This window comes from Macaca mulatta, chromosome 14 (genome assembly GCF_049350105.2).
Source record: "Macaca mulatta isolate MMU2019108-1 chromosome 14, T2T-MMU8v2.0, whole genome shotgun sequence".
Classification (NCBI taxonomy): domain Eukaryota; kingdom Metazoa; phylum Chordata; class Mammalia; order Primates; family Cercopithecidae; genus Macaca; species Macaca mulatta.
Genome location: NC_133419.1, coordinates 118,768,845 through 118,793,564, shown reverse-complemented (window position 1 = coordinate 118,793,564; position 24,720 = coordinate 118,768,845). Strand labels below are relative to the sequence as shown.

Genomic DNA, 24,720 nt, shown 5'->3' with positions numbered 1-24,720 from the left:
CTATGGCAAAGCAGAATAGTGCTAATTTTTCCTCTTTCAATATCATTTCAGAATAAGAGCCTGGTGTGATTGCCAACTCCAGTGGTGACAAAAGGATGGTGATTTTTTCTTTTCTATTTTCTTCTGTTTGTTTACAAGTTTTCACTTATTATAGCTTACTAGTGAAGTGAAACTTTCGTGATTATGTAGTGACTCTCTTTATCCTAAAGTCAGTTTTGTCTTTTTGTCCTAAATCCTTATTTAGAAAAATATTATACAGCTACCCCCGCTTAAATTTGATTAAATGCTTGCTCTCTGTATCTTTCTCCACCTTTTCAGTTTTAATGGTTCTGTAACCTGGTGTTTTGTGTATGTTTGTTACAAATAACATATAGCTTGCTCTTACGTTTTTATCCAATTTGCCTATTTCCGTATACTATTTGGTGAATTTAACATTTATTGTGATATTATATTAGTACTTTTTTCACCATCCCACTTTGTATATTCTATTTGTTCCATTTTTCTGTGCTTTACCCTCCTTAGTGCTCTTCCTTCCCCACCTTTCTCTTTTGTGCTTGCTTGGTGTTTTTTGTTTTTTATTAATCAATTGCTACTTTCAATTGTTTTGGAAGTGACACACTTTTATTTCCATTCTTTTGTTGATTACCCTTTTAACCATCTAGAACATAGTACAAACATTTTATGTAACATAGCATTAATATTTAATCTTCCTCTTGAACAATTTAAGAACTTTATTTATTTTTATTTTTATTTTTTTTGAGACAGAGTCTTGCTCTGTCACCGAGGAGTAAAGTGGCCGGATCTCAGCTCACTGCAAGCTCCGCTTCCCGGGTTTGGGCGCCTGTAGTCCCAGCTACTCGGGAGGCTGAGGCAGGAGAATGGCGTGAACCTGGGAGGCGGAGCTTGCAGTGAGCCGAGATCGCGCCACTGCACTCCAACCTGGGCGACAGAGCGAGACTCCATCTCAAAAAAAAAAAAAAAAAAAAAAAAAAAGAAGAAAATGCCTTTATTCTTGAAAGATAGTTTTGTAGGGTTCACAATCCTTGATTGATTGTTATCTTTTGGCATGCTGGAGATATACTTCCACTGACTTCTAGCTCCTTTATTGCTGTGGGAAAGCCTGTTGTCAGTCTAATTGTGGTAGATTTGTGGTACTGTGGGTGGTCTGGGTTTTCTTTCTCCTGCTGTAAAGAGTTTCTTATTGTCTTTGGTGTTCTGCAGTTTCATTATAATGTACATAGGTGTGGATTTATTCTACTTTTTCCACCTTGGTTGCATATATGTACACTATGGTGGTGTATGTTCTGTGGATTCACACCTTTCATCAGTTCTGGAACATTCTCAGCTCTTACCTCTTTGGATATTGTCTCTCTCTCATTGTCTTGATTTTTTCTTTCTGGGACTCTGGATATGTTAGAGTTTACCATTCTAGGGTTCATTGCTCCTGGCCTTGTTTTCATAGTTTTAATCTCCTTATCTCTGTCTGCTGTTAAGCCTAGTCACTTCTTCAACTTATCTTCCAGTTCATTTGTTCTCTCTTAATTGGTGTTTTAAATGTTATTTACCCCATCCACTTAGTTTTTTATTTTTATAATTATAATTTTTATTTCTAAAAGCTCTATTTGGTTCTTTTTCAAATCTGCCTGTTATTTTTGCTTGATTATTAAGATATCCATTTTTAACAGAAAATAACAAGTGTTGGGGGGGATATGGAGAAATAGTAACTCCTGTAAACTGTTGATGGGAATGTAAAATGGTGCAGTCTCTGTGGAAAGCAATATATCGGTTCCTCAAAAAATTCAAAATAGAATTACCATATGATCCAGCAATTCCACTTCTGGGAATATACCCAAGAGAATTGAAAGCAGGGCCTCAAAGAGATATTTGCACACCCATGTTCATAGCAGCATTATTCACAACAGCCAAAAGATAGAGGTAACCTGAATGTTCATCAGTGGATGAATGGATAAACAAAATATGGTATAAACAATATAATATTATTCAGTCTAAAAAGGGAGGAAATTCTGACACATGCTACAACATGGGTGAAACTTGAAGACACAATGTGAACTGAAATAAAACAAGTCCAAAAAGACAAATACTGCATGACTTCACTTAAATGAGGTACCCAGAGTAATCCAGTTCACGGAGACTGAAAGCACAATGGCAGTTGCCAGAGATTGGGAGGAGGGGAAATGGAGAGTTGTTTGATGAGTACTGAGTTTCTATTCTGGAGATGGATGGTGGTGATGACTGCACAACAATGTGAATGTACATAACACCACTGAACTATACACTTAAAAATGGTTAAGATGGCAACTTGTGTTATGTGCATTTGACCACAGTTAAACATAATTTTAAAATGTGGAACTAGTATTCATTTTTTATTTAAATATTTTATAAATTATCATATTGGTATAGTGTGGTAGTTTACAGCAAGACTCTGTATTCCAAGTGCTCATATTCAACTTACAGTCTATAACCTCAAGCAAGGAGCTTAACCCCATTGTGCCTTAGTTTTTTTAATCCATCAAGTGAGGATAAGAATAATACCTATCTCATAGATTTCTGCGAGTATTAAATGAATCAGTACATGATGAAGCACTTACAGTAGTGTCTGGCACATACAAATACTCTGTAAATATTGCTTATTATTATAAGTCTCTAATATTCTGACATCTGAAGCCTTTGGGGTTCTAAATTAGCTTGTTTTTTTATGCTGCCCACTTAAGATGTTTTTTATTTTTCAACATCTCTGATCTTTGATTGTGAGTTCATATTTGGAGGATCTTTGGGAATCCTGAGGCTCTAAATTTGAGATATTTTCCTCCAGACCATCTGCAATTTGAGACCACCTTTACTGCCATCAGTTATCTCTGCTTCATGTAGGAGCCCTGGTTCAGCTCCCTTGTCTGCAGCGTGTCCAGGTTTAGCTCCCCTGCCAGCCTCCTCCATATAGGTCTCGACCCAAGATTTTAGTTTATTGCTCCCAGATCATCACCTTAGTTTCCGCTCACAGTTCTGATAGTTTTGTTTTATTTTGTTTTGTTTTCTGGGTTTCTATTTTCTTTGTTTTTGGCATTTGAGAAATTCTGTTGTTTCCTAAGAACGTAGTACAATATGAACAAGTATATTTCATCTAGGATCTGACTTAACTATAGCAAGAGAGTCCTCAGAAAACCCAGGCTTTCACACAGCTGCCAAAAAAGTCCATGGGGCTTAATTCTTTGACCATTTTGAGTGCAGGGACTTATTCATGCTTACATCCTCACAACCCAGCTTGGGAGCTGCCTCATACCCGGCAGCTGATCCTTTTTGTTTTTTCAATGTAAGAAGCCACACTGAGGGCTCTCCGGGTGGAAAAAGTTAGGACACAGGACCAGCATTTCTTTCCAGCCACTTGGGCATCCCTGATCGAATGTCACCCTTGACTGCCTAACTCATCTCCTTCCCAAGGCACAGGTTATCCCTGGCTCCTGGCTGATGATCACAGGCAGGGAGGGAGGGAAAGAAGCAAAGGGAGAAGGCCCTGTGTGGGAAGGAAACTTGCTCACCCTGGCTTCTCTAATCTGCAGCTCACTCTTGCTGCCACTCAGCAGATCTGGTCTCCCTAACTCTTTTTTCCCCTGCCTCTACTTTGAGACTCAATTGCTTCCCCAGAACTTTTTTTCTCCCCAAGTCAAAGAATGAAGGTTCAATGGTCCCAGCTCAGTTCTTATCAAGCATTCCAGCTAGCCTATGCCAGAGATGTCACACGGCTCTTTAATAATAGTGGCCATAGCTGTAATAACAATCACAACAGTCGGTAACAGTAATCACACCAACAGTAGGGCAGTGCATTTTATATTACAACTGGTTTCTTGCTCCAGTAGGCTTTGGGGATGGGTGAAGACGGACAGGGCTGGCACAGACCCTTTCCTCCTCCTCTCCAGCCCACAGTGATCTGGGCTTTCACAAGACAGCCTGCTTCCATTCAGTAGTGTGGGAAAGTTCCTTCTCGGCTTAGCAATACCTCTGAGACCTTGGCCTGCAGGCTGGCGTGTTCAGTGGGCCGCATCTCTCCGTGGGATGCTGGGAGCACCAAGTGTGGCTGAGCTCGGGCTGCTGACTTCCTCTGGGCGCCTCTGGGCTGTGAGGGTCTCTTACAGGAATTGAGGCCCTTTGCTGCTCCAAGAAATGCTGAGGTTGTGGGCAGAGGGGTGTACCCAAGGGGGCTCTTGCTCTGTGTCTGACTTTGGGGATCCCCAGGTGGGCAGGGCAGGAAGGAAGCGGCTCCCAGCACTGCAAAGGGGCGGCAGCATTACAGCTCAGCCTAGAATAAGAGAGACCGATGAAGAGAAACTCAGATTATTTGAAACTGGACAAAGTGGTGACATGTGCAAAATGAGTCTTCCTTTTCTGAGGCACTTTGCTTCTCTCCCTACCCTGCAGAGGGCCAGGAGGTCTCATGAGCCTTTCCACTCTCTTCCTTATCAGAATCTTCTCTCCAGAAAGGATCTGATAGTCTCATTCTGTCAGAAAAGAGAAAGAAAGGCTTGGTGTGTTCTATTCCCTAAGGTATTTGCATTTAACAGAAATCTCTGACCTAAGGAATTTCAGCCTTAATAGTGCAATCGCAGGCTGTCCCTTGCTTGGAGGGAAAGTTATTTGGGATGTAAAGAGTTGTCAGAGCCATTTAAATCAAGCCTAAGGATGGATTGGCACCTCCCGGGTAGAGGACAGGAGGGAAGGCACAGTGGGTACGGCAAAGGTGCCTTACCTTGCGGACATTGTAGATCCAGTTAAGATAGGCTGAGACCTTGGTGTACACTCCTGGGGTGCTCGGGCCCCCGCAGCCATAGCCCCAGCTAACGATGCCCACCACCTGCCACTGGTCAGATTGGTACATCAGGGGCCCACCACTGTCACCCTGTGAGGGACCAGAACAGAGACTGCTGGGGAGGGCAGGTGAGGTTGGGGGGGGCTTCTCCTTCCCGGCTTCCTGAACTGGCCCATCTGTTCCCCTGAACTCTCTGCTGCCCTCCGATGTTCCACCCTCACCCTCTTTGCTCATTAGCACCCTGGAATGCTCTTCTCTTCTGGGGCAGAAGGGCTTGTCTGTGGGCAAGTAAGTTGCAAGCGTGCTGTTAGCCTTCTCTCAGAGATTCACAGCTCACATTAGCAAATTAAAGGCTCTGAGAGATGCCGTAAAAAAAGTCTGGTTATTGGCCAGGCGCGGTGGCTCTCGCCTGTAATCCCAGCATGTTGGGAGACTGAGGCGGGTGAATCACTCGAGGTCAGGAGTTCGAGACCAGCCTGGCCAACATGGTGAAACCCTGTCTTTACTAAAAATACAAAAATCAGCTGGGCATAGTGGCAGGTGCCTGTAATCCCAGCTGCTCAGGAGGCTGAGGTGGAGAATCACTCGGACCAAGGGGCGGAGGCTGCAGTGAGCTGAGATCAAACCGCTGCACTCTAGCCTGGGCAACAGAATGAGACTCAGTCTCAGAAAAAAAAAGCCTGGTTATCATTGTTTAACCTAGTAGTTCCAAAATTTATTTAATTACTTATAGAGTGCCTATTTTGTGCCAGGTAGTGTTCTAAGCAATTGGGATCCAACTGATAAAAAAACCAAAAGATCCCTGCCCTCAGAAAGCTTAGGATCAAATAGGGTGAGAGACAGTGAACAAGCAAATAACAAAACAAGAAAATGCCAGATAGTGAAAAGTGCACTTATCTGGGAGTCCTTATCAGCTCCTTTAGCCCCTGGGGCTTCCTCCCTCTGAACCCAAAACTAGCCTAAATGCCTGTTTAATGCTACCCCCTTTCTCCCAACAAGTGTGAGATCCCTGAGGGGTCTCCAAAGACTACCATGTTCATGGTACACAAGCGATGACTAAGAGATGCCTCTTAAGTGAAGGAATTTAATGACTGGAAATGGAGGTGAGAGTAGTGTAGGGGTTTTAATGAAAATGGTTCAGGCCAAGCACGATGGCTCATGGGAAAATCCCTTGAACCCAGGAGTTTGAGACCAGATTGGTGCAACACAGTGACCCTGTCTCTATTAAAAAACATAAAAGAAAAAATAGAAAAAAAGAAAATGGTTCAGACGATCCTCTGGAAGTATGGGGGAGGAAGAAGGTCTACAGGGATTGCTAAACAGTCCTGATGGCCAATGAGGCCAGGGTGAGGGGCACGCACGGGGGCTCTTCCAGCATCCTGCAGGTGGTAGTTCTTTCCTAGTGTAGTTTAGCAGCTTGGGGACAATCACAGAGAAAACAGACCTGGGATTCCTGACCTCAAGGGGCTAATCATTCCGTAGCTAGTGAGAAGAGTGGGTGGGGAGGATGAGTAATGTAATCTTTGTTGTTGTTGTTTTTAGATGGAGTCTTGCTGGGTCACCCAGGCTGGAGTGCAGTGGCGCAATCTTGGCTCACTGTAACCTCTGCCTCCTGGGTTCAAGCAATTCTCCTGCCTCAACCTCTCAAGTAGCTGGGGTTACAGGTGCACCACCATACTCGTCTAATTTTTGTATTCTTTTTAGCAGGGATGGGGTTTTACCATGTTGGCCAGGCTGGTCTTGAATTCCTGACCTCAAATCACCTGCCCTGCCCGCCTCACCCTCCCAAAGTGCTGGGATTACAAACGTGAGCCACCACACCCAGCCGGTAACATCATCTTTGAATGTGAAAGAGATTCTCTGATTGTCTGCATCAATCCATCCACCTACTCATCTATTCGTACATCTTTATCTGACTGTATCCTTTCCTTCCCTCCCTTTCTTCCTCCCATAATCACACATTGAGTGCCCGTGATATGCAAGGCTTCCTGTGGGGCATGCAGCCTTTGGGTTTTCTCATCTCTCTAGAACCTAAACCCTATTCCTAGAACTCCCCATGATTCTTGGAGGCCCCACCTGGCAGGTGTCCACACCCCCTTCTGGGATGCCTGCACACACCATCTTCTCGGTGACTTCCCCCTGGTACGCATCGTCTGCATTGCACCGTATGCTGTCAATGACCTGGACTGACGCCTGCAGCAGTATGTCAGACATCTTCCCTGGGAGGGTAAAAACACTCACATTCCCATGCTTGCCTTCTATCCCCCAGCCCTGGATTGCCAAACCACTTTGCTTTCTGCCTGGCGCCTTGGTGCTTGGTCCTCTGGGATGGGTTTCTCTGAAGGATGGTCTTCCTTCCCATCACTTCTGGAAGCTGCTCCCTCATACATGGGCATCTCCTGCCCTGGGGTGCTACACCCAGGACTTACCTCCATTTTGCTTTGTAAAGCCCCATCCAATGATCCAGAGTGGGGTGGCTGGAGTGAGCTCCTCATCAAAGAAGGGCAGGCAGATGGGCCTGACCGTGCCTGCCAGGAGCACAAAGGAAGAAGGAGATCTTTTATTCATCATAATTGTTAATTTTCTGTAAATTATGATGCTTTATGATTATGGGGATCTTGCTGGTCTGGGAGAGACTGGGTTAGCTAATTCCTGCAGATAGTAAGCAACTTGGCTCTGGGCATGCCTTTAATAGGCAAACCAGCCAACCCAAAGCCTGTATCCCCAACCATTTCCTTTATCTGACTCTCAGACACCAAGCCAGTATTTTCCCTGCCCTAAATCACCCCAGGGACAGATACTAGACAACCAGAGGCTGACCTCTATAGCCTAGAGAATTGTCCACACTCTCCAATCCCAAGCATGCTCAATCTTGCCTTCCCTACCTTGGCCAGACCTGCCCATGGAAGCCACGGGTGGTTCTGGGCCATGCCTTCCCCTCACTCCTGTCTCCTGGTGGACCCAGATGCTCCCCAGGTGTCCCTGTGTTGTGGGGGTTTCTCTCAGAAGCTATAAATAATAACCTCTTCTTTCAAAGTTAGTTGTGTCTGTATCTGTCACCTTACCATACCTGATTAAAACAATTCCCAGGCACAAATCTTGAAACATACCCCAGGGTTCAGGAGAGCCTGGCAGTTAAGCTCTCTGAAAGGGGTCACACCAGGGTCTCTAGAACACTTGTTCCATGGGATGCTAGTAGAAGTGGCATGAAAAAAGGATTCTGTGGTCAAATAAATTTAGAAAATTTATGCAATAAAACAGATTATTTTAAAAATTTCTGATACCTTTAATAAACTAATGTGCTCCAAGAAGGGAGCTGTAGTATTAAAATGCTTCCCAAACTTATTTGACAATGGAATCCTCTCCTCTCCAAGGGGCCAGTGTCTTACGGACCCCACAGTTGGGAATGCTGATCTAAATACATTTCAATATAAGCACAAGGCATCCAACAGAGCTGTTCAAAGACTCTGCAGGCTGCTTTGCAGGTAATGGGTTCCCTGCCCCTGGAGGAGAGCAAACAGGAGCACAATGACTCCTTGGCAGGGATACTGAGCAGGCTCTCAGGTATTGGTCAGTGGTGGGGAATGAGCTCGATAATCTTTTTAAAAGGTCTCCTAAAACTCTAAGATCGGATGAAACTCCAGTTCTCCATTGAGGGGCTCCACATAGGGAAGACAGGCCTTGGAAGAATCTCCAGCATGGAATGGAGTGGAGGTGTTAGCTGACAGCTTGAGGAGGCCTCATGGCATCAGTGATGTTAGGCTGACATATTAGTTACAGACAAATGGGCAAGCTGAGGTCTTGAGAGGAGAAATTATGTGCCAAGGTCACTCAGTGAGCTAACAGCAGAGTGGATGTGAAAACTGATGGAAGGGGCTTGGGTGGCCTCAGGCCCTGCTTCTCACCTGAGAAAGTGAGTGGGAGCTGCAGCTTCATGAGGGCGATGTCATTGTCTTTGGGGTACATGGGGTTGAATTCAATGATGATGATCTTGGCCACAGCCAGGGATGGGAAACTGCCCAGTTTGTCTGAGCCAGCCCGCACCTTCCAGTTGAACACATCGGTATGTTTCCTGGGGACCGAGACAGCTGGGTTCAGGCCTGATCCAAGCCTGAGGAGGCTTTGCCAAAGGCTGGGTCCCCAGGGCCCTGGGGATTGGGGACTGGGTATCACTGCATTGGGAGGGAAAGATGGTGGTGGCGCAGGGATAGTAGAGAAGGGGCAGTCTTTTGGCACTTACAAGAAGTCGAATTCAAAAAGGGGATTTGACACTTTTTCTTTAGTGAAACCTGCCCAAGGAAATCTCAAGGAGGGCTGGGAAATGGGCTCCTCTAATGCCTGAGTTCTGGGGTCCTGGCGCTCTCTCCTCCAACCCTTCTCATTGTGTTACTCATGCTGTCAGTTACATTACGTGCTTTCTTTTTCCCAATGCCAGGCACAGCTTAGTGTGCAGAGATGTTTTTCTAAGAAAGAATTTATAGCTCTTGCCAGAATCTCAAAAAAATAAAAAACAACAACAACAACAAAATGGTTAAGAAACGCTGGCTTAGATCATGAGTGCCTTGAAGACAGCAGTGGGGTCTAATGCACTCGGGCACATCATCTGGTGCTTGGTACCTGGTAGGTGCTCATTAGATATTGAATGAATGAATGAATAAAAGTGAAGGGGGGGCGGGACATGGTGGCTCACACCTGTAATCCCAGCACTTTGGGAGGCCGAGGTGGGCGGATCACTTGAGATCAGGAGTTCGAGATCAGCCTGGCCAACATCGTGAAACCCTGTCTCTACTAAAAACACAAAAATTAGCCTGGCATGGTGGCACATGCCTACAGTTCCAGCTACTTGGGAGGCTGAGGCAAGAGAATTGTTTGAACCTGGGAGACGGAGGTTGCAGTGAGCCAAGATAGCACCATTGCACTCCAGCCTAGGCGACAGAGCAAGACTCTGTCTCAAAATAAATAAATAAATAAATAAATAAAAAGTGAAGGGGGCCTGGGAGTGGCCCTTCCCCGAGGTAAGGCCAGGCCTCTCTGTGGACTGAAAAGGAACCTATGCTTTTTAATTTTTTTAAAGTTTCCAGACATAATGAGGAAGTGGCTATGACTCTAGACCCTGGAACAACTTCCTGGAAACAAGCAAAAAGAGTGAGTTCTTGGAACTTCAGGCAGGTGGGAAGAGCTTTTGTGGCTTGAACGATATGGGGGTGGGGTGAGGACTCTGGGTATCTGATGGTGTCCCACCAGGAAGAGGCCATGCTTGGTGACCCGTACCCTCTGCTCAGACACCCAAATGCCTAACAAAGGGCATCATGGCCATTGTTTCATTGGGGCCACCACACCCTGGCAAACGTCTCTAGTGGGAGAGTGAAGAGAAGGAGGGTGTCAGGAGACAGGACTCCAAGCTCTCTGGCCCCTGACTGGCTTTGGTCCCCAGAGACCTCCTTACAGCTGGGGCCTTACCTGAAGCAATGGGCTGCTGTGAGGACCCAGTGGGGGTCCAGGATGCTCCCTCCACAGACGTGCTGTTTGTCGTACTGGATGCTGACCTGCCAAGGCCAAGAATCCACAGAGGCCTCCTCCCCGCCCACCACACGGGGGGTTTTCAGGCTCTCCCCACAGGCTGGACACAGGCAGAGGCAGGAAGTCAGGCTTTTGGGGATGAGGCTGCCTCCCCTCAGTACCCAACATGTGCTCTAAGCAGGGACCTTCTGGCTGGGGCCGGAGTGGGGAGAGGACCAGTCCAATTGGAGTTATTCATGGGAGGTATTGAGTGTCCCAGACCATAGGCTTTCCCCAAACCTCCCTCTCCTTTTTCTTTTTCTTTCTTTCTTTTTTTGGTTTAAGATGTATTCAGGAGGTTAGACTACGAACACGGGTGTGTCCATTGTGCTGGGAATTTGTGACCTTCCCAAGTGATGCAGAACTACGAAAGCCCTGCCCAGGTGGCGTGTCCCCAGCCACTCCCACTGAGTAACAGTAAACAGACACCCACAAGCTGTTTTGTGACTCGGAAGTGGACTGTCCCAAACTCCCCCTTCTCCAAGTCTGTTCCCCGTGCCAGGGGAGTCTCTCAATCTAACATCCTGTCTTCCTATTAACTGACCTGGCTTTCACATCCCCCAACCCCTGGAACTCCAGTAAAGCCCTCAGGTCCCACCTCTCCACCCATGCTCTGCCTCTCCAATTCTTCTGGCAGCCACCACCATGGTGGCCATTCTAAAGGGAAAGGCTGCTTCCCTTCCCTGTGTGTCAGGCGCCGTGCTGGCCTGGAGCTTTTCAAACACCATCTGATTTCAAACACTGCTTTCTCCATGCCACCTTGCCCGCTCCCCCAAAGCCCTTCAGGATCTCCCTTGAGGGCAAAGTAGAGTTTCCACTCCTCCTGGCAGCCTCCTGCTGTTTCATATAAAGTCTCTGTCTAGCCAAATTGATCTGCTTGTAGTTCTCTAAAAAGTCATTCTGTTTTTGATCCAAAAAGATGCCCTTCCCATTGAAATGCTGTCTCCTCTCGTAGTTCTCGAAATCAGGGATCCCCAAACCCTAACCCCCGGACCTCAAACCAGTACTGGTCCATGGCCTGTTAGGAACCTGGCTGCACATTAGGAAGTGAGCGGCAGGGGCAAGTGAGCATGACCACCTGAGCTTCACCTCCTGTCAGATCAGAGGTGGCATTAGATTCTGTAGGAGCACAAACCTTATTGTGAACAGCACATGTGAGGGGTCTATGCTGTGCGTTCCTCATGAGAATCTAGGCTAGGTGTGGCGGCTCACATCTGGAATCCTAGCACTTTGGGAGGCTCAGGCGGGCAGATCAGCTGAGGTCAGGAGTTCGAGACCAGCCTGGCCAACATGGTGAAATGCCGTCTCTACTAAAAATACAAAAATTAGCCAGGCGTGGTGGCACATGCCTATAGTCCCAGCTGGGCTGGTGGCGGGCACCTGTAGTCCCAGCTATTTAGGAGGCTGAGGCAGGAGAATTGCTTGAATCCAGGAGGCGGAGGTCGCAGTGAGCCGAGATCGCAACACTGGACTCCAGGCTGAGTGACAAGAGCGAGACTCAGTCTCAAAAAAAAAAAAAAAAAAAAAAAAAAAAGAGAGAATCTAATGCTTTCTATCCCCCTCTTGGTTTGTGGAAAAATTGTCTCCCATGCAACAAGCCCCTGGTGCCAAAAAGGTTGGGGACCACTGAATTCTAGATCATTCATTAATCTAACCAATTTGTGTCAAGTGCCCTGTCTTGGGGCAGTGCTGGGTGCTGGGAGAGAGTGGCGGGCAAGACAGACAACATGGGCTTTTCCTCCTTGAACCTACAGATGCATTTTTCAGTGTTTAGCCTGGGCCCCCAGTCCCTGGGAATTTCCCTTTCTCTGGCATTCCCACAGGCTGTTCTGGGTGTTGGCCACCCTTTCAGTGTTGTTGAGTTTAGGTCTTGTTTTCTTGGTAAAACAGAGGCCCCACAAGGGAGGACCTGTCACTTATGCTCCTTCATGCCTTCAGGGCTACTCAGTGCAGAACCTTAGATGGTCTGGCCATTTGTTCATTCATTCATTGACCAACCACTACCTGTCAGATCCCACATACTAGGTATTGTGGGGTCGGAGTGGGGAGCACGTGATAATGAATGAAACTCTCAACATCCTGCAGGGAAGCATACACACTCCTAAATTGCAGAGGCAGCATTGTGACCTTCTTCCCTTAGGTGTTCTAATTTCTGGCTATCCTTCCAGGCCAGTCTCAGTTCTCTGTGAAGCTCGTAGGATGAGATGAGCCACAGTGCTTGTTTTCTTCTCTGATCTCCTCTGTTAGAGCTAGAAGGGTCCCTAGAGATCCTTGATGGGCAGCTGGACTAAACAACCTCTTGGGAAAATGAACTTCAGGAAGGTCAGGTGAATGACTTGAGGCCACACTGGAAGTGAACGGGACTGGTGCCCAGGTCTTCTGACCCCTGTCCAGCTCTCTCTGTAGCATGTCCACTGTGACTGCTACTCAGTCTGGCATTTTCCACATGCTGTCTTGCATCTCTCTCTTACTTAGTCATAAGCTACTGAGGATAGTGGCCAATTATTTCACTCATCTGGTACTTTCTACTTCTAGCCAACAACTGACAGAGTGAGACATATTCTAACTGTTCAATGAATATTTGCTCAAATAATGAATGTGGGTAATCTGATCTTGGATACCTGAGCTGATTGTGACGAAGAAGGCTATGTAGGTCCTGACCGGGGTGGTAGGCAGTGGAGGCCCCGTCCTGCCCTTTTCAGTCTTCCTAATGCTCTCTCCCAGGTCTCCACTTAGGTTGTGGAGCCATGCACAGATGGTAGAAGGGGGAAACTGAGGCTTGGAAAGACCCAGAAAAAGAAAGTGACCTGCCCAAGGCCACCAACAACTCGAGGGGGCATTGACCTGCAAGCCCAAGGGCTATAGACCAAGGCAGAATGAAACTTGGAGTCCCAGAAATTTAGGAGTGAAGATGAAGGTCTTCCTCCTTGCTCATTGCTGGCCCAGGCCCCAAACCCTCAGAGAGCGGGGGTACTCACCAAGACAGTGCAGGGAGACCAGGGAGCCTGAGAGACAGGGCCTGGAAAACAGACACAGCACCCTGTGATTTAAGCTTCTTGCTCAGCTGGGAGGTAGGGACTTAAGCCTCCCAATGCTATTAATTCAAGTCCCCTCCCAATACCTGGGGAATGTGGAAGCTGCACAGTGGGGAACATGTGGAGAGCGCATTGACATCCATTGCATTTCCTGCATTGACACTTCCATTTGATTGGATTCAACACCCCCACTGCTGAGCACCTATGGTGCACTGGGCCCTGCCTGCTTCAAAGCCTAGCCTGGGCTCCTGGGACCCAAGAGGGAAGAGGGCAGATCCCAGAACAGAGTCTGTGGCACTGCGGGCTTTCCAAATGGAAGAATGGAATTTTGAAGGAATTTTAGGCAAAGGATCATTCTGGACCAATCCTGTCCATTTCAAGATTTACTTTCAGTGAATGAAGGGGACCAGCCCCTTCACCACCTGTGGGCATTTCTCGTCAGGTGGAACGAGAGACTTGAGAAAAGAAAGAGACACAGAGACAAAGTATAGAGAAAGAAAAGTGGGCCCAGGGGACCAGCGCTCAGCATACAGAGGACCTGCACCACCTGCACCGCACCACCTGCACCGGGTCTCTTGAGTTCCTCAGTTTTTATTGATCATTATCTTTACCATCTCGGAGAGGGGGATGTGGCAGGACAATAGGGTAATAGTGGGGAGAGGGTCAGCAGGAAAACATGTGAACAAATGTCTCTGTGTCATAAACAAGGTTAAGAAAAGGTACTGTGCTTTGATGTGCACATACATAAACGTCTTGCTGCATTAAAGAGCAGTGCTGCCACCAGCAAGTCTCACCTCCAGCCTAAGGCGGTTTTCTCCTATCTCAGTAAATAGAACATACAATTGGGTTTTACACCGAGACATTCCATTGCCCAGGGACAGCAGGAGACAGATGCCTTCCTCTTATCTTAACTGCAAAGAGGCCTTCCTCTTTTACTAATCCTCCTCAGCACAGACCCTTTACTGGTGTCTGGGCTGGGGGATGGTCATGTCTTTCCCTTCCCACAAGGCCATATCTCAGACTATCACAGGGGGAGAAACCTTGGACAATACCTGACTTTCCTAGGCAGAGGTCCCTGCGGCCTTCCGCAGTGTATTGTGTCCCTGGGGTACTTGAGATTAGAGAGTGGTGATGACTTTTAACAAGCATACTGCTTTCAAGCACTTGTTTAACAAAGCACATCCTGCATAGCCCTAAAATCCATTAAGCCTTGAGTAAACACAGCACATGTCTCTGCAAGCACAGGGTTGGGGGTAGGGTTATAGATTAACAGCATCTCAAGGCAGAAGAATTTTTCTTAGTACAGAACAAAATGGAGTCTCTTATGTCTACCTCTTTCTACATAGACACAGTAACAGTCTGATCTCTCTTTCTTTTCCCCACAGGTGAATAAGCGGCCCTCAGCAACATCCCTGAATGCTAAGAAGCCAGCCTCCTCTCTGAACCGCTTTGCCACAACGTGACAGATTTCAACTGGATGCTCTGCTCTAAAGCAGGGTGATGAGGCTCAGGAATGGGCCACCCACAAGGGCCGTGGAGCCTCTTCCCTGGAGCATCAAGAAGGTGGGGAGCTCTGGCTGGGTAAGTGGTGGGGAAGGACAAAGTGACTTTGGAATCTTGATTATTGGGCAATTTATTAGAAAATTTACGGCAGTAGCAAAAACTATTTACTATCCAGATTGATGGAAAGGTCACATTATCCACCCCTCTGACTTTGAATAGGACAACACACTTTGTCCAGCTGTCCATTGTGTTAAAAACAAGTCAACACAGAAAACCTCTCCAAAATGTGAGTCTATAGCTCTTGGCATTGAATGATCTGTCTGGCTAGGAGTTCTTCCTGATGTCTGGCTTACATTCCCCTGGCTGCTTAGGGTTCCAGGTGAGCTGGTTGCAACCTGAAGAGCAGCATCCATGTGGGGGCCTTCTGTAGGCCACAAGGTGTTCCCTCACTTACCCACTTGAGTTCCTCACATGAAGCTCCTGGCTGTTTTCTGTGATTTCAACAACATCCAGATCCTGGTCTGGGCCAATCTCCACAGCTCTGAAAGTGGGTTTGCTGCTCACATCGAGAGAAAGAGAGAGAGAGAGAGAGAGAGAGAGAGAGAGAGAGTTGTGAGCTGGGGCAGGGGGTTAGAACAAGATGGTAGAGTTGGCTCCCACTCTCAGGAGACAGGGTGGCGGAGAATGCCTGGTGGGGAGTGGCCAAGGAGTGGAGGTGGTCTTAGTCAGTGAAGATGGGGCTTGCTTTGCTATACTATAAAGAATATATCCTTGGCATCCCAGGACTCAACCCTTGGTGCTGTGCTGATGTAACTTGCTTTCTTGGGCAGGGACTCCAAATCCAGAACCCAGAGCCCTGGAGAAATGTTAAGGGTCTCCTTTCCAAACTCCTGGCTCTGCCCTTATTTCAAATATCCCAGCAATGTCTTCTGGTTCACAGCAGGGAAACAAAGAGGCATAGGGGCCCAGGTTAGCTCCCTTCTCACCTGGGAGGGAGTTGGAATGTGGATATTTGGTTCTCCAAACAAGGCATCTGGCTTGACTTTAATAGTGGGGGTATACTTTTGGCCCCCTTAGGGCTATTTAATAGAACAGGACTGGATTGTCTTCGTGAGAATCCAAACAAACGGTTATCTCAACTGGACCACCCTCCCTCTTTCTCTCTGCTAATCCACGCTTGCCTGCTTTCAAACCTTGGGTTGAAGTTTTTCCTCCAACAGAAAGTCTTCCCTGATTAATTCCATCTCTCTGATTGTTCCTTTACTGAATCTGCCTCTTCTAAATCTTTTCCTTCCATCCCCAACCATGCTAGTAATGCTAGCAGAAGCTCTCCATGGAGGGGTGGGTCAATCCATGATACTGGTGGTTTGGCACATTCTCAGGCAGGAATGCTGGCACTTCCTGGAAGGACCCAGGGAGGACTCGGACCTGGGAGGACTAGAGTCCATTTTAAGAGTCCTCATAATCTAGGTTCTGTCCCTGGTTCTGGCACTAGTTTGATGTGTGGTCTTGGGCAGGTCACATTCTTTTTCTGGGTCTCTCTAAGCCTCAGTTTCCCCCTCTATAAAAAGATGCATGGGGCTGGGCACAGTGGCTCACGCCTGTAATCCCAGCACTTTGGGAGGCCAAGGTGGATGGATCACCTGAGATCAGGAGTTCAAGACCAGCCTGGCGAACATGGTGAAGCCCAGTCTCTACAAAAATACAAAAATCAGCCGGGCATGATGGCGAGTGCCTGTAATCCCAGCTATTGAGGAGGCTAAGGTGAGAGAATCGCTTGAACTTGAGAGGTGGAGGTTATAGTGAGCTGAGATAGCGCCATTGCACTCCAGCCTGGGTGACAGAGTGAGACTCTGTAAAAAAAAAAAAAAAAAAGATGCATGGACTAGATGATCCCTAGGGTCTTCCACATCTTGAAATGCCTATGGTTCTAGGACAAGAAGGGCCTCCAATCTAGGAGGAGGAAAGAAAGTAGAGAAATCTGAGACCTAGAAGGAGGAAATATGGTGGAAATGGACATTCCCAGGAAAGTTAACTTCTGTTCACCGATTCCATCCCAATGAATGATTCTGATGAACTTTGCTTTTGTAAAGCACAAGAGTCAGGTGGTTTGGTGCCTTAGTGAGCTCCAAAAGGACAGAAATTCCAGGAACCTATCACCTTAAGATCCTCTGGAGACACCTGCGTTTCATAATCAAGCCTCAGCCTACTGTGCTAGGTACGGCTGACGGCTGATGCAGCAATTGACTAGACTACAGTGGGGAGCGGGGGCTGGCTGCAGCGAGGCTGGGCTCAGTGGCTGTGGGAAGAGGGGAGAATAGCAGGTGCCGGGCATGACTTCCTCACTCTCCTTGAAATGAAGGTGGCGGGGTGTGCTTTCTGGAGGGTACTGGAAGTTGCCCCCTGTGGAGAGTAGAGAGCAGCAGAAGCCTGATGAGCAGAGAAGAGAGAGGCAAATAATTCTGATTGATTTGTAATGGCTGCCTGGAGCATTTACTGAAAAAGCACTTTGAGGCTGCATGAGGGATCCATGGGAGAGAGTTCTGTGATCCATTGGTGATGTCTGCCTGGTAGAGATGTTTTTGTTTTTGGCCTAGTCTCTGGCCAAATCCTGAAGAAGTTTGAGGCCTGCCAGAGATAGGTTATCTTACTCTGCAACTGAATGCATGGGTTCCTATCCATCCTCTCCAGCTAAACTCTCTGAGTGATCAACCATCTCATCAGCCCCTTCCTTTATAGATGATGTCCTACATGAGAATAAAGAATCACCCAGTGTAGAAACAGAAACACTATGAGAACTCCTAATGTGCAAGAATTAGGGATCTTGGGCTCAAATTCTAGCCCTCTACCTCCCAACTACTACTCTAGCAAGTTACTTACTTTCTTTGAGCCTATTTATGAAATAGATATAATAACTATCTTTTTGGGTTTCTGCCAAAATCAAAAGAATATAAATATATAAAATGCAAATTACTCTTATTATAATCTTACACCTTTTCATCCACTCCAAATTTGGAACTGCTTTTGAAATTTGCAGAGAGAGCTGGGATTGCTGAAGATGGGGCCCCACTGAAACTAGGCTCACTTAAGCTAAATCTTAACCAACGAAACTTTGAATAAGTTAACTTGGCTTTTGTATTACTGGGCAGGAACAGTTTCTGGCAAAGTCAGGACAAAGGAGTGAAGGTTGAGGAGTAAAGGAAAGGAGAGGACTGCACAGAAGCTAGAAGTTGTGTGTGTGTGTGTGTGTGTGTATGTGTGTGTGTGTGTGTGTGTTGGAGGGCAGCACACATTCTCTCATTGGCGTTCCAAAACCATCCTATGATGCATGGACTAGATGATCCCTAGGGTCTTCCACATCTTGAAATGCACATGGTTCTAGGACAAGAAGGGCCTCCAATCTAGAAGGAGGGGGTACTATGAGGTTGGTATTACTTCCCCCAATTCACTCCTGAGAAACCTGAGGCTTAGGAAATTTAACTTCGTGTTGCTTATAAGTGAAATGCTGGGATTCAAAAGCCATTCTGCCTGGCTCCAATGCCTGTATTTTTTAGGAAAGAGAGAAGAAAGGAGGAAGGAAAGGAGGAAGAGGAGGAAAGAGGAAGAAGGGAAAAAGGAGAGAGGCTCAGGTTGGTTACCTGCTGTAGCCCATCTGCCTGCAGGCTGTCTCGGCCAGAGCTGCTGTGAAGTTGTCGAAACAGGCAGAGAACCAGTTCCCTGTGGCCGGGTCCAGCACCTGCAGGGTGGATCGGTCCTTGGAGAGGCGGACTAGGAGGAAAAGAACCTGGGTTAGATGGAAGGAGGGGCCCATCTGGCCCATCCCCCTCAGAACTCATCATGAGATCAGTCCAACCTCCCCCAGCCTAGAACTGGGGGTACCACAGAGCCCCAACACTTTCAATGTCAAGGGAATTTCCTCCATTTGGCTTTGTCTATTTGGGCCCCATTTTGACAGTAGCTAGTGTGACCAGACGTCCCGGAGTCAGTCTCTGTTTTGACCTGTTGCCCTGGCCCAATGGTTAATAGAGCCCCCTTTTGCTCTTACAGGTATCAGTTTTGATGATCAATTATGTGGTCACTCTACCCAGAGACCATATACAACTTGTTTAAATTGTATGGACCACATACCCATGGTCCATGCAACTTGCTCAGCCTGGGGAAATGTCTCAGAGAGGGACCTAGGTCCTTCTCCAAGAAAGGTCAGAGGGGGAGGTTGAGTGAGAAGTCCTATTGGCAGTAGGATGACAGGTGCATTTGACTTCTGATAAGGGCATTTGACAGGCATTTGATTTCTGATAAAGAAAGAGCAAATACACAGGAAGTCACTCAGCCCTGCCCTCAGAAGCCCCATCACTCATCTCCTACCTATCTTTATTTCTTCAGAGCCCAAGCACCAGGGGGATGAAGGTAGAAGAGTCCAGCCCAAGAGAGAACGTGGGTTTTATGCTCAAAACACCTATCCATTGAAACGACCTGGCTCAGTCCTGTCACATAGTGCATCTCAGCAAACACTAAAGAATAGAAGGACCAATAGCTGGCAAAGTGGCTGAGAAGTCTCTTTTCTAGTCTCCTTGAAATAACAGATCTCATAGAAAGGAAGAACGCTCCAAGGTCACCCAGTCTAGCCCTCTGCCTGAAATCCACCCAGGCGCAGCACGCATGGGGCAGGTTCAGTTACAATTTCCTGTCCTTTCTGGCTCACATTTGTTCATCAAATAGTTACTGTTTGCTGTGTGTTAAGTACTGGGATTTAAAGATAGACAAGACACAGTCCTGCTCTCAAGAAACTTATACAGCAGGGTACAGTGGCTCACGCCTGTAATCCCAGCACTTTGGGAGGCCAAGGTGGGCGGATCACCTGAGGTCAGGAGTTCGAGGCCAGCCTGACCAACATGGCAAAACCCCGTCTCTACTAAAAATATAAAAATTAGCCAGGCGTGGTGGCTGGCACCTGTAATCCCAGCTACTCATGAGGCTGAGGCAGGAGAATCACTTGAACTTGGAAGGCAGAGGTTGCAGTGAGCCGAGACCAAGCCATTGCACTCCATCCTGGGCCACAAAGCACTCTGCCTCAAAACAAAAACAAAAACACACAAACAAAAAAAGAACCTTATACAACAAGGATGAACAGTGACAAGTAGGTGGCAGATACTATGCAGTGGGCCATGGGGGCCTGAGCAGACCTCCTGCTGGGCCCACTCCTCTCGTCCCTCAGACCCTGCACTCACCTGCCACTGCAGGCCCTTCGGGGAAGCTCTTGACACAGTGCTCCTCATCCTCTCCCAAGGGACAGTCCAGCTCCCCGTCACACAGCTGCTTCCTTGGGATGAAGTGGAGGTGCTGCCCGCAGAGGAAGTAGTATTTATCCAGAATCACCTTGACTGGAAGGCAAGTGCAGGGAGGGGCAGAGAGGGCTGAGGGTCAGGCCTGAGTAGGGAGAGGCTGGGTTTTCCTGGCGATGATGCTGGGCTCTCAGACGCATGTGTGAGTTCCAGGCTCAGTTCTGCTATTTGGTAGCACATAGACTTGGCCTGAACCTCAGCTTCCTTGTCTGTAAAATGGAGATAGTAACACCGGCCCCATACCCACATGATGTCTGAGGATCAAGAGAGGTCACGTGTGTGGGAGAAATTGAGAAACAGGCTGGTACCTGCCTCTTACCCCCAGTGCTGGCTCAGTACGTTCTGGTAACAGAGGAGGAACCCAGAGTCTGAAGACCCAGTTCTGAGTCCTAGCTCTGCCACCTACCGTGGAACTTAACTTTTTTGTTTTTTGAGATGGAGGCTCGCTCTGTCATTCAGGCTGGAGTGCAGTGGCGGGGTTTTGGCTCACTGCAGCCTCCGCCTCCCAAGTTTAAGTGATTCTCCTGCCTCAGCCTCCCGAGTAGCTGGGATTACAGGCACGTGCCACCGTACTCAGCTGATTTTTTGTATTTTTAGTAGAGATGGGGTTTCACCATGTTGGCCGGGCTGTTCTCGAACACCCAACCTCAGGTGATCCACCTGCCTCGGCCTCCCAAAGTGCTGGGATTACAGGCGTGAGTCACTGTGCCCAGCCATACTGTCCAACTGTATACGGATCACTTTCCTTCCTTAGTTCTCAGTTTCCTCATCTGTACAATGGGATGATAGTATCTATAATATCTGCCTCACAGGACCGTTGAGAGCATGTGGTATGATGGTAGTTGTGAAAATGTCTCGTAACTATCAAGTATAGTTCTAGAGTTGGGTGCTTTTATCTGGGTGAAAGAACTGTTGAAAGATAAGAACACATGCACACATGCAGGGGGATCAACACACTCTGGGGCCTGTCGGGCGGAAGGCAGAGGCAGGGAGAGCATCAGGAATTACAGCTAATGGTTGCCGGGCTTTATACCTCAGTGAAGGGTTGATCAGTGCAAACCACCATGGCACGCTTACCTATGTAACAAACCTGCACGTCCTGCACATGTACCCCAGAACTTAGAATAAAAGTTGAACAAAAAAAGTAATTAAAATATATAAAAAAAATAACTAAAATTAAGAAAAAAAGAGAAAGATCTGTTAAGAGCTTGGTCCTTGGTTTTTTTGTTTCTCTTGCTGTCTTTAGATTCTGCCAGCTGCTTTCGAATTCTGTTGTTCTTTTGCCATCTTGGGATGATGGAAAGATGTTGAGTGTGTTTAATCCTTCAGGGAACTGATATTTTAACACTTTTTCTGGCCGTGCATGGTAGTTCACACCTGTAATCCCAGCACTTTGGGGTACCAAGGCAGGAGGATTGTTCGAGCCCAGGAGTTCAAGATCCGTCTGGGCAATGTAGTGAGATCCTTGTTTCTCCAAAATAAAAATTAAAAAAATTAGCCAGGCATGGTGGTGTGCCCCTGTGGTCCCAGCAACTTGGGAGTCTGAGGCAGGAGGATTGCTTGAGCCCAGAAGTTTGAGGCTGCAGTGAGCCATGATCACATGATTACACTCTAGCCTGGGGGACAGAGTAAGACCTTGTCTCAAGCAAACAAACAAACAGACAAACAAACAAACAAACTTTTCCTTAGTGAAGACTCATAGCCAAACACCCTGGCAGGAGGGGACTCCTCCTTCGTAACTGAATTCTCTCTTGGCCTGATAGGCCCCTCTCCAGTCCAGTATCATCCTGGGCTGGTATTAAGAGTAGTGGCATTAAATCTAATAATGGTCCCTGCTTGTCACCGTGTTAGGAGCTTTCCATACATTTCCTCATGTAATCCTGGTAACAGTCTTGGGAGGGAGGTGTTATTACTAACTCACATTACAAACAGGGACATGGAGAATTGAAGGTCAGGCTTTATTTTCCCAGGGCACACAGTGCTTCCAGTGTACAGCCAGGGCCCATCTAACTCTCTGGGGAAGCTTGAGATGTGATCGCTGGCCCTGATGCTCCTGGCTTGAGTGAAGCAAGGGAGAAGGAGGACCCAGGTATTACCTAGCTCTTTGGAGTTTGGTTTATGATCAGGAGCCAGAGTGAGGCAGAGTCACCCCAGCCTCCTGGGACAAATCCAGGACACAGCGTTGCCAGTTGAGACTCCAGAAGCCATAGGTTGAGAGAGCCCGGCCCAGGATGGAGGACTGGGTTACAACCTCTGATTACAGAATCCAGGGGCCAAGGATGTGGAAGCCATGTCGGACCTTCTGGGACAGGGAGTGTCTAGCTCTAAATTATGCTTCAGTGCCTGCCTGGCTTTCCCTGGATAACTCTGGCCCCCTTTATCTCCACTGCGGCAGAGTGCATGCTTATGGAAAGCAAGCTCACTTCAACATTAGCCTGAATAGAACAGGATGGCAAGTCTGTTGATGGCACTGCAAACCTCCATCATGTGGGCAACCAAGACCAAGGAGAAAGGGTTTGGGGTCATTTGCATCTCACACCCATCCAGGGCTCCCAGGGCTTTGAGTGGGGTTTATGTTGTGGCTCTACTTTTCTACCGCCATGAGATGGAAATGAACCTGTTCAATCAGGGCACTGGGGTCCTGTCCCAGCCTTGACCCTGACTGCCGCTACTCCTCTCCGAGCCTCAGTGCTCGCGTGGAAGGGGGACCAGAGGCTCTCTCAGTGACCTCCAACCAGGCAGTTGGCTGCTACTGCTTGAAATGTCACCACAGTTACAAGTGCAGATTCCTGAAAGGCCAGCTATTCCCTGGCTGCACAGGCAGTCCTGCCCCAATTAGCAAATGCATGTCCTGGGTCACATTTCGCCTGCTGCTGTGTGATGACACACTCTTTTGCAAAACTTGGTTTTTAGCTTGGTCATTTACGTATGTTATCTCATTGGTGCTCAGGATATCGCTTTGAGGGAGGAAGGACATTTTACAGGTGAGGAGACTGAGGTTATGAGGCAGTGAAGGACTTACTCAAGGTCATGCAGCAGCAAGTGGCAGAGCCAGGATCCCTGTCTCAGGTGTCCTGATTCCTAGTCTGGTCCCCAGTGCCCTACTTCTTGCTGTGAAAAGTTGCGGTCAGTAACCTGCTGTGCTCATGTGGATAACAAAGGCAATGACTCCATCATAAGATGTGGGAGCCGAAAACGACTCACATCCCTGCTCCTTCAGTTGAATCTTCTTTATCACGGATAAGGGCCTGAGGCAGAGAGGCCTGCTCAAGACCACACTGGGCCTCAGGCACTAGCCATGGTGAAGGCCAGGCTGAAGGGGGCCAGGTGCCAGCTGCCTGGGGGGTCTTCTCTGCTGCCTCCTCTTTCTCCCCTCCTCACAAGCAGAAACTCTCCCTGTTCTTCCAGCCGCTGCTCAGAGCCACTCAGCTTGCAATCTGCAGAAGATGGGAAGGAGGGGGCAGGGGGCGTGGCAGCCCTGCAAATTGCCTGCGTGGGTTAGGAACATGTGCCACTGTGCTCTCCCTCTAGAAGAAGTCACCTGGGATAGAAGCCATCTGGAACAGATGGGGGCTGAGTTCATCTCCCCTTTCACTCTTAGAATAAGGTTCTCTTCAAAGCAGGGGGTGGATACATGTGGTTTCTTTCTTTCTTTCTTTCTTTCTTTCTTTCTTTCTTTCTTTCTTTCCTTCTCTCTCTCTCTTTCTTTCTTTCTTCTTTCTCTCTCTTTCTCTTTTTTTCTCCTCAAATTCCTTTTATTATACCAACGATTTTTTTTCTGCAAAGCTTTATGCAGATCACCTGCCCCTGACTGTGGGGGTGGGGGCTGCCACTTACTGAGGGGGTGAAGGACAAGTAGGGGCTGCCACTTATGAGGTGATGATGGGAGGGGCGGGGCTGCCTCTTACTGAGGGGGTGAGGGCAGGGGTGGGGCTGCCTCTTACTGAAGGGGTGAGGGCAGGGGTGGGGGACTGCCTCTTACTGAAGTGGTGAGGGCAGGGGTGGGGGACTGTCACTTATTCAGGGGGTGAGTGTGGGGGTGGGGGGGTGGGCCCTGTCATTTACTTAGAGGGTGAAAGTCGGGTAGGGGCTGTCACTTACTGAGGACAACCACAATGATGATACTCGCCAGGCTCAGTAGTGCTACGATGATGGGGATCCCCACTTTTCTGAAGGTCTCCATGGGGGTACGGGGTTTGCGCAGGGGGTTGACATCTGTAGGAAGGTGGGAGGCAGAGGGGAGAGCATGCCGTCAGCACTTGGTAGTCCCTGAGCCAAACTCCACAGCCTGCCGCCCTCTGGCCGGTGACAGCAATGCCTTGAGGACAGTTATGGTTAATGCTGGGGGGTTATTCCTGCAGACAAGGCTTAGCTGCATCAGCACATGGTTACCCTGCCTCTTCTCGCTTATCCAGGCTCACCTATCGTTCATGAGTGCCCCTCAAAGGAGCCCCCAGGCCAG

The 24,720-nt window shown here is 47.9% G+C and overlaps 1 protein-coding gene across 3 annotated transcripts in view; it reads right to left on the bottom strand.

The window, feature by feature from the left end:
• Nucleotides 1-2,355: 2,355 nt before the first annotated feature.
• TMPRSS4 (transmembrane serine protease 4) overlaps nucleotides 2,356-24,720 on the bottom strand; it is a 44,408-nt gene continuing 22,043 nt past the window's right edge. For 2 of the 3 annotated variants that reach the window (XM_001092969.5, XM_077964379.1), the window contains 11 exons: nucleotides 24,360-24,473; nucleotides 20,145-20,297; nucleotides 18,555-18,684; nucleotides 15,371-15,472; nucleotides 13,357-13,397; nucleotides 10,280-10,439; nucleotides 8,725-8,891; nucleotides 7,249-7,347; nucleotides 6,896-7,038; nucleotides 4,760-4,909; nucleotides 2,356-4,312 (listed from right to left, as the gene is read on the bottom strand). In XM_001092969.5, the coding sequence (XP_001092969.5) occupies nucleotides 4,301-4,312; nucleotides 4,760-4,909; nucleotides 6,896-7,038; nucleotides 7,249-7,347; nucleotides 8,725-8,891; nucleotides 10,280-10,439; nucleotides 13,357-13,397; nucleotides 15,371-15,472; nucleotides 18,555-18,684; nucleotides 20,145-20,297; nucleotides 24,360-24,473 (1,271 nt within the window). In that variant the 3' untranslated portion in view covers nucleotides 2,356-4,300. The remainder of the gene's footprint in view (nucleotides 4,313-4,759; nucleotides 4,910-6,895; nucleotides 7,039-7,248; nucleotides 7,348-8,724; nucleotides 8,892-10,279; nucleotides 10,440-13,356; nucleotides 13,398-15,370; nucleotides 15,473-18,554; nucleotides 18,685-20,144; nucleotides 20,298-24,359; nucleotides 24,474-24,720) is intronic. The other variant, XM_077964380.1, reaches the window with a different exon arrangement.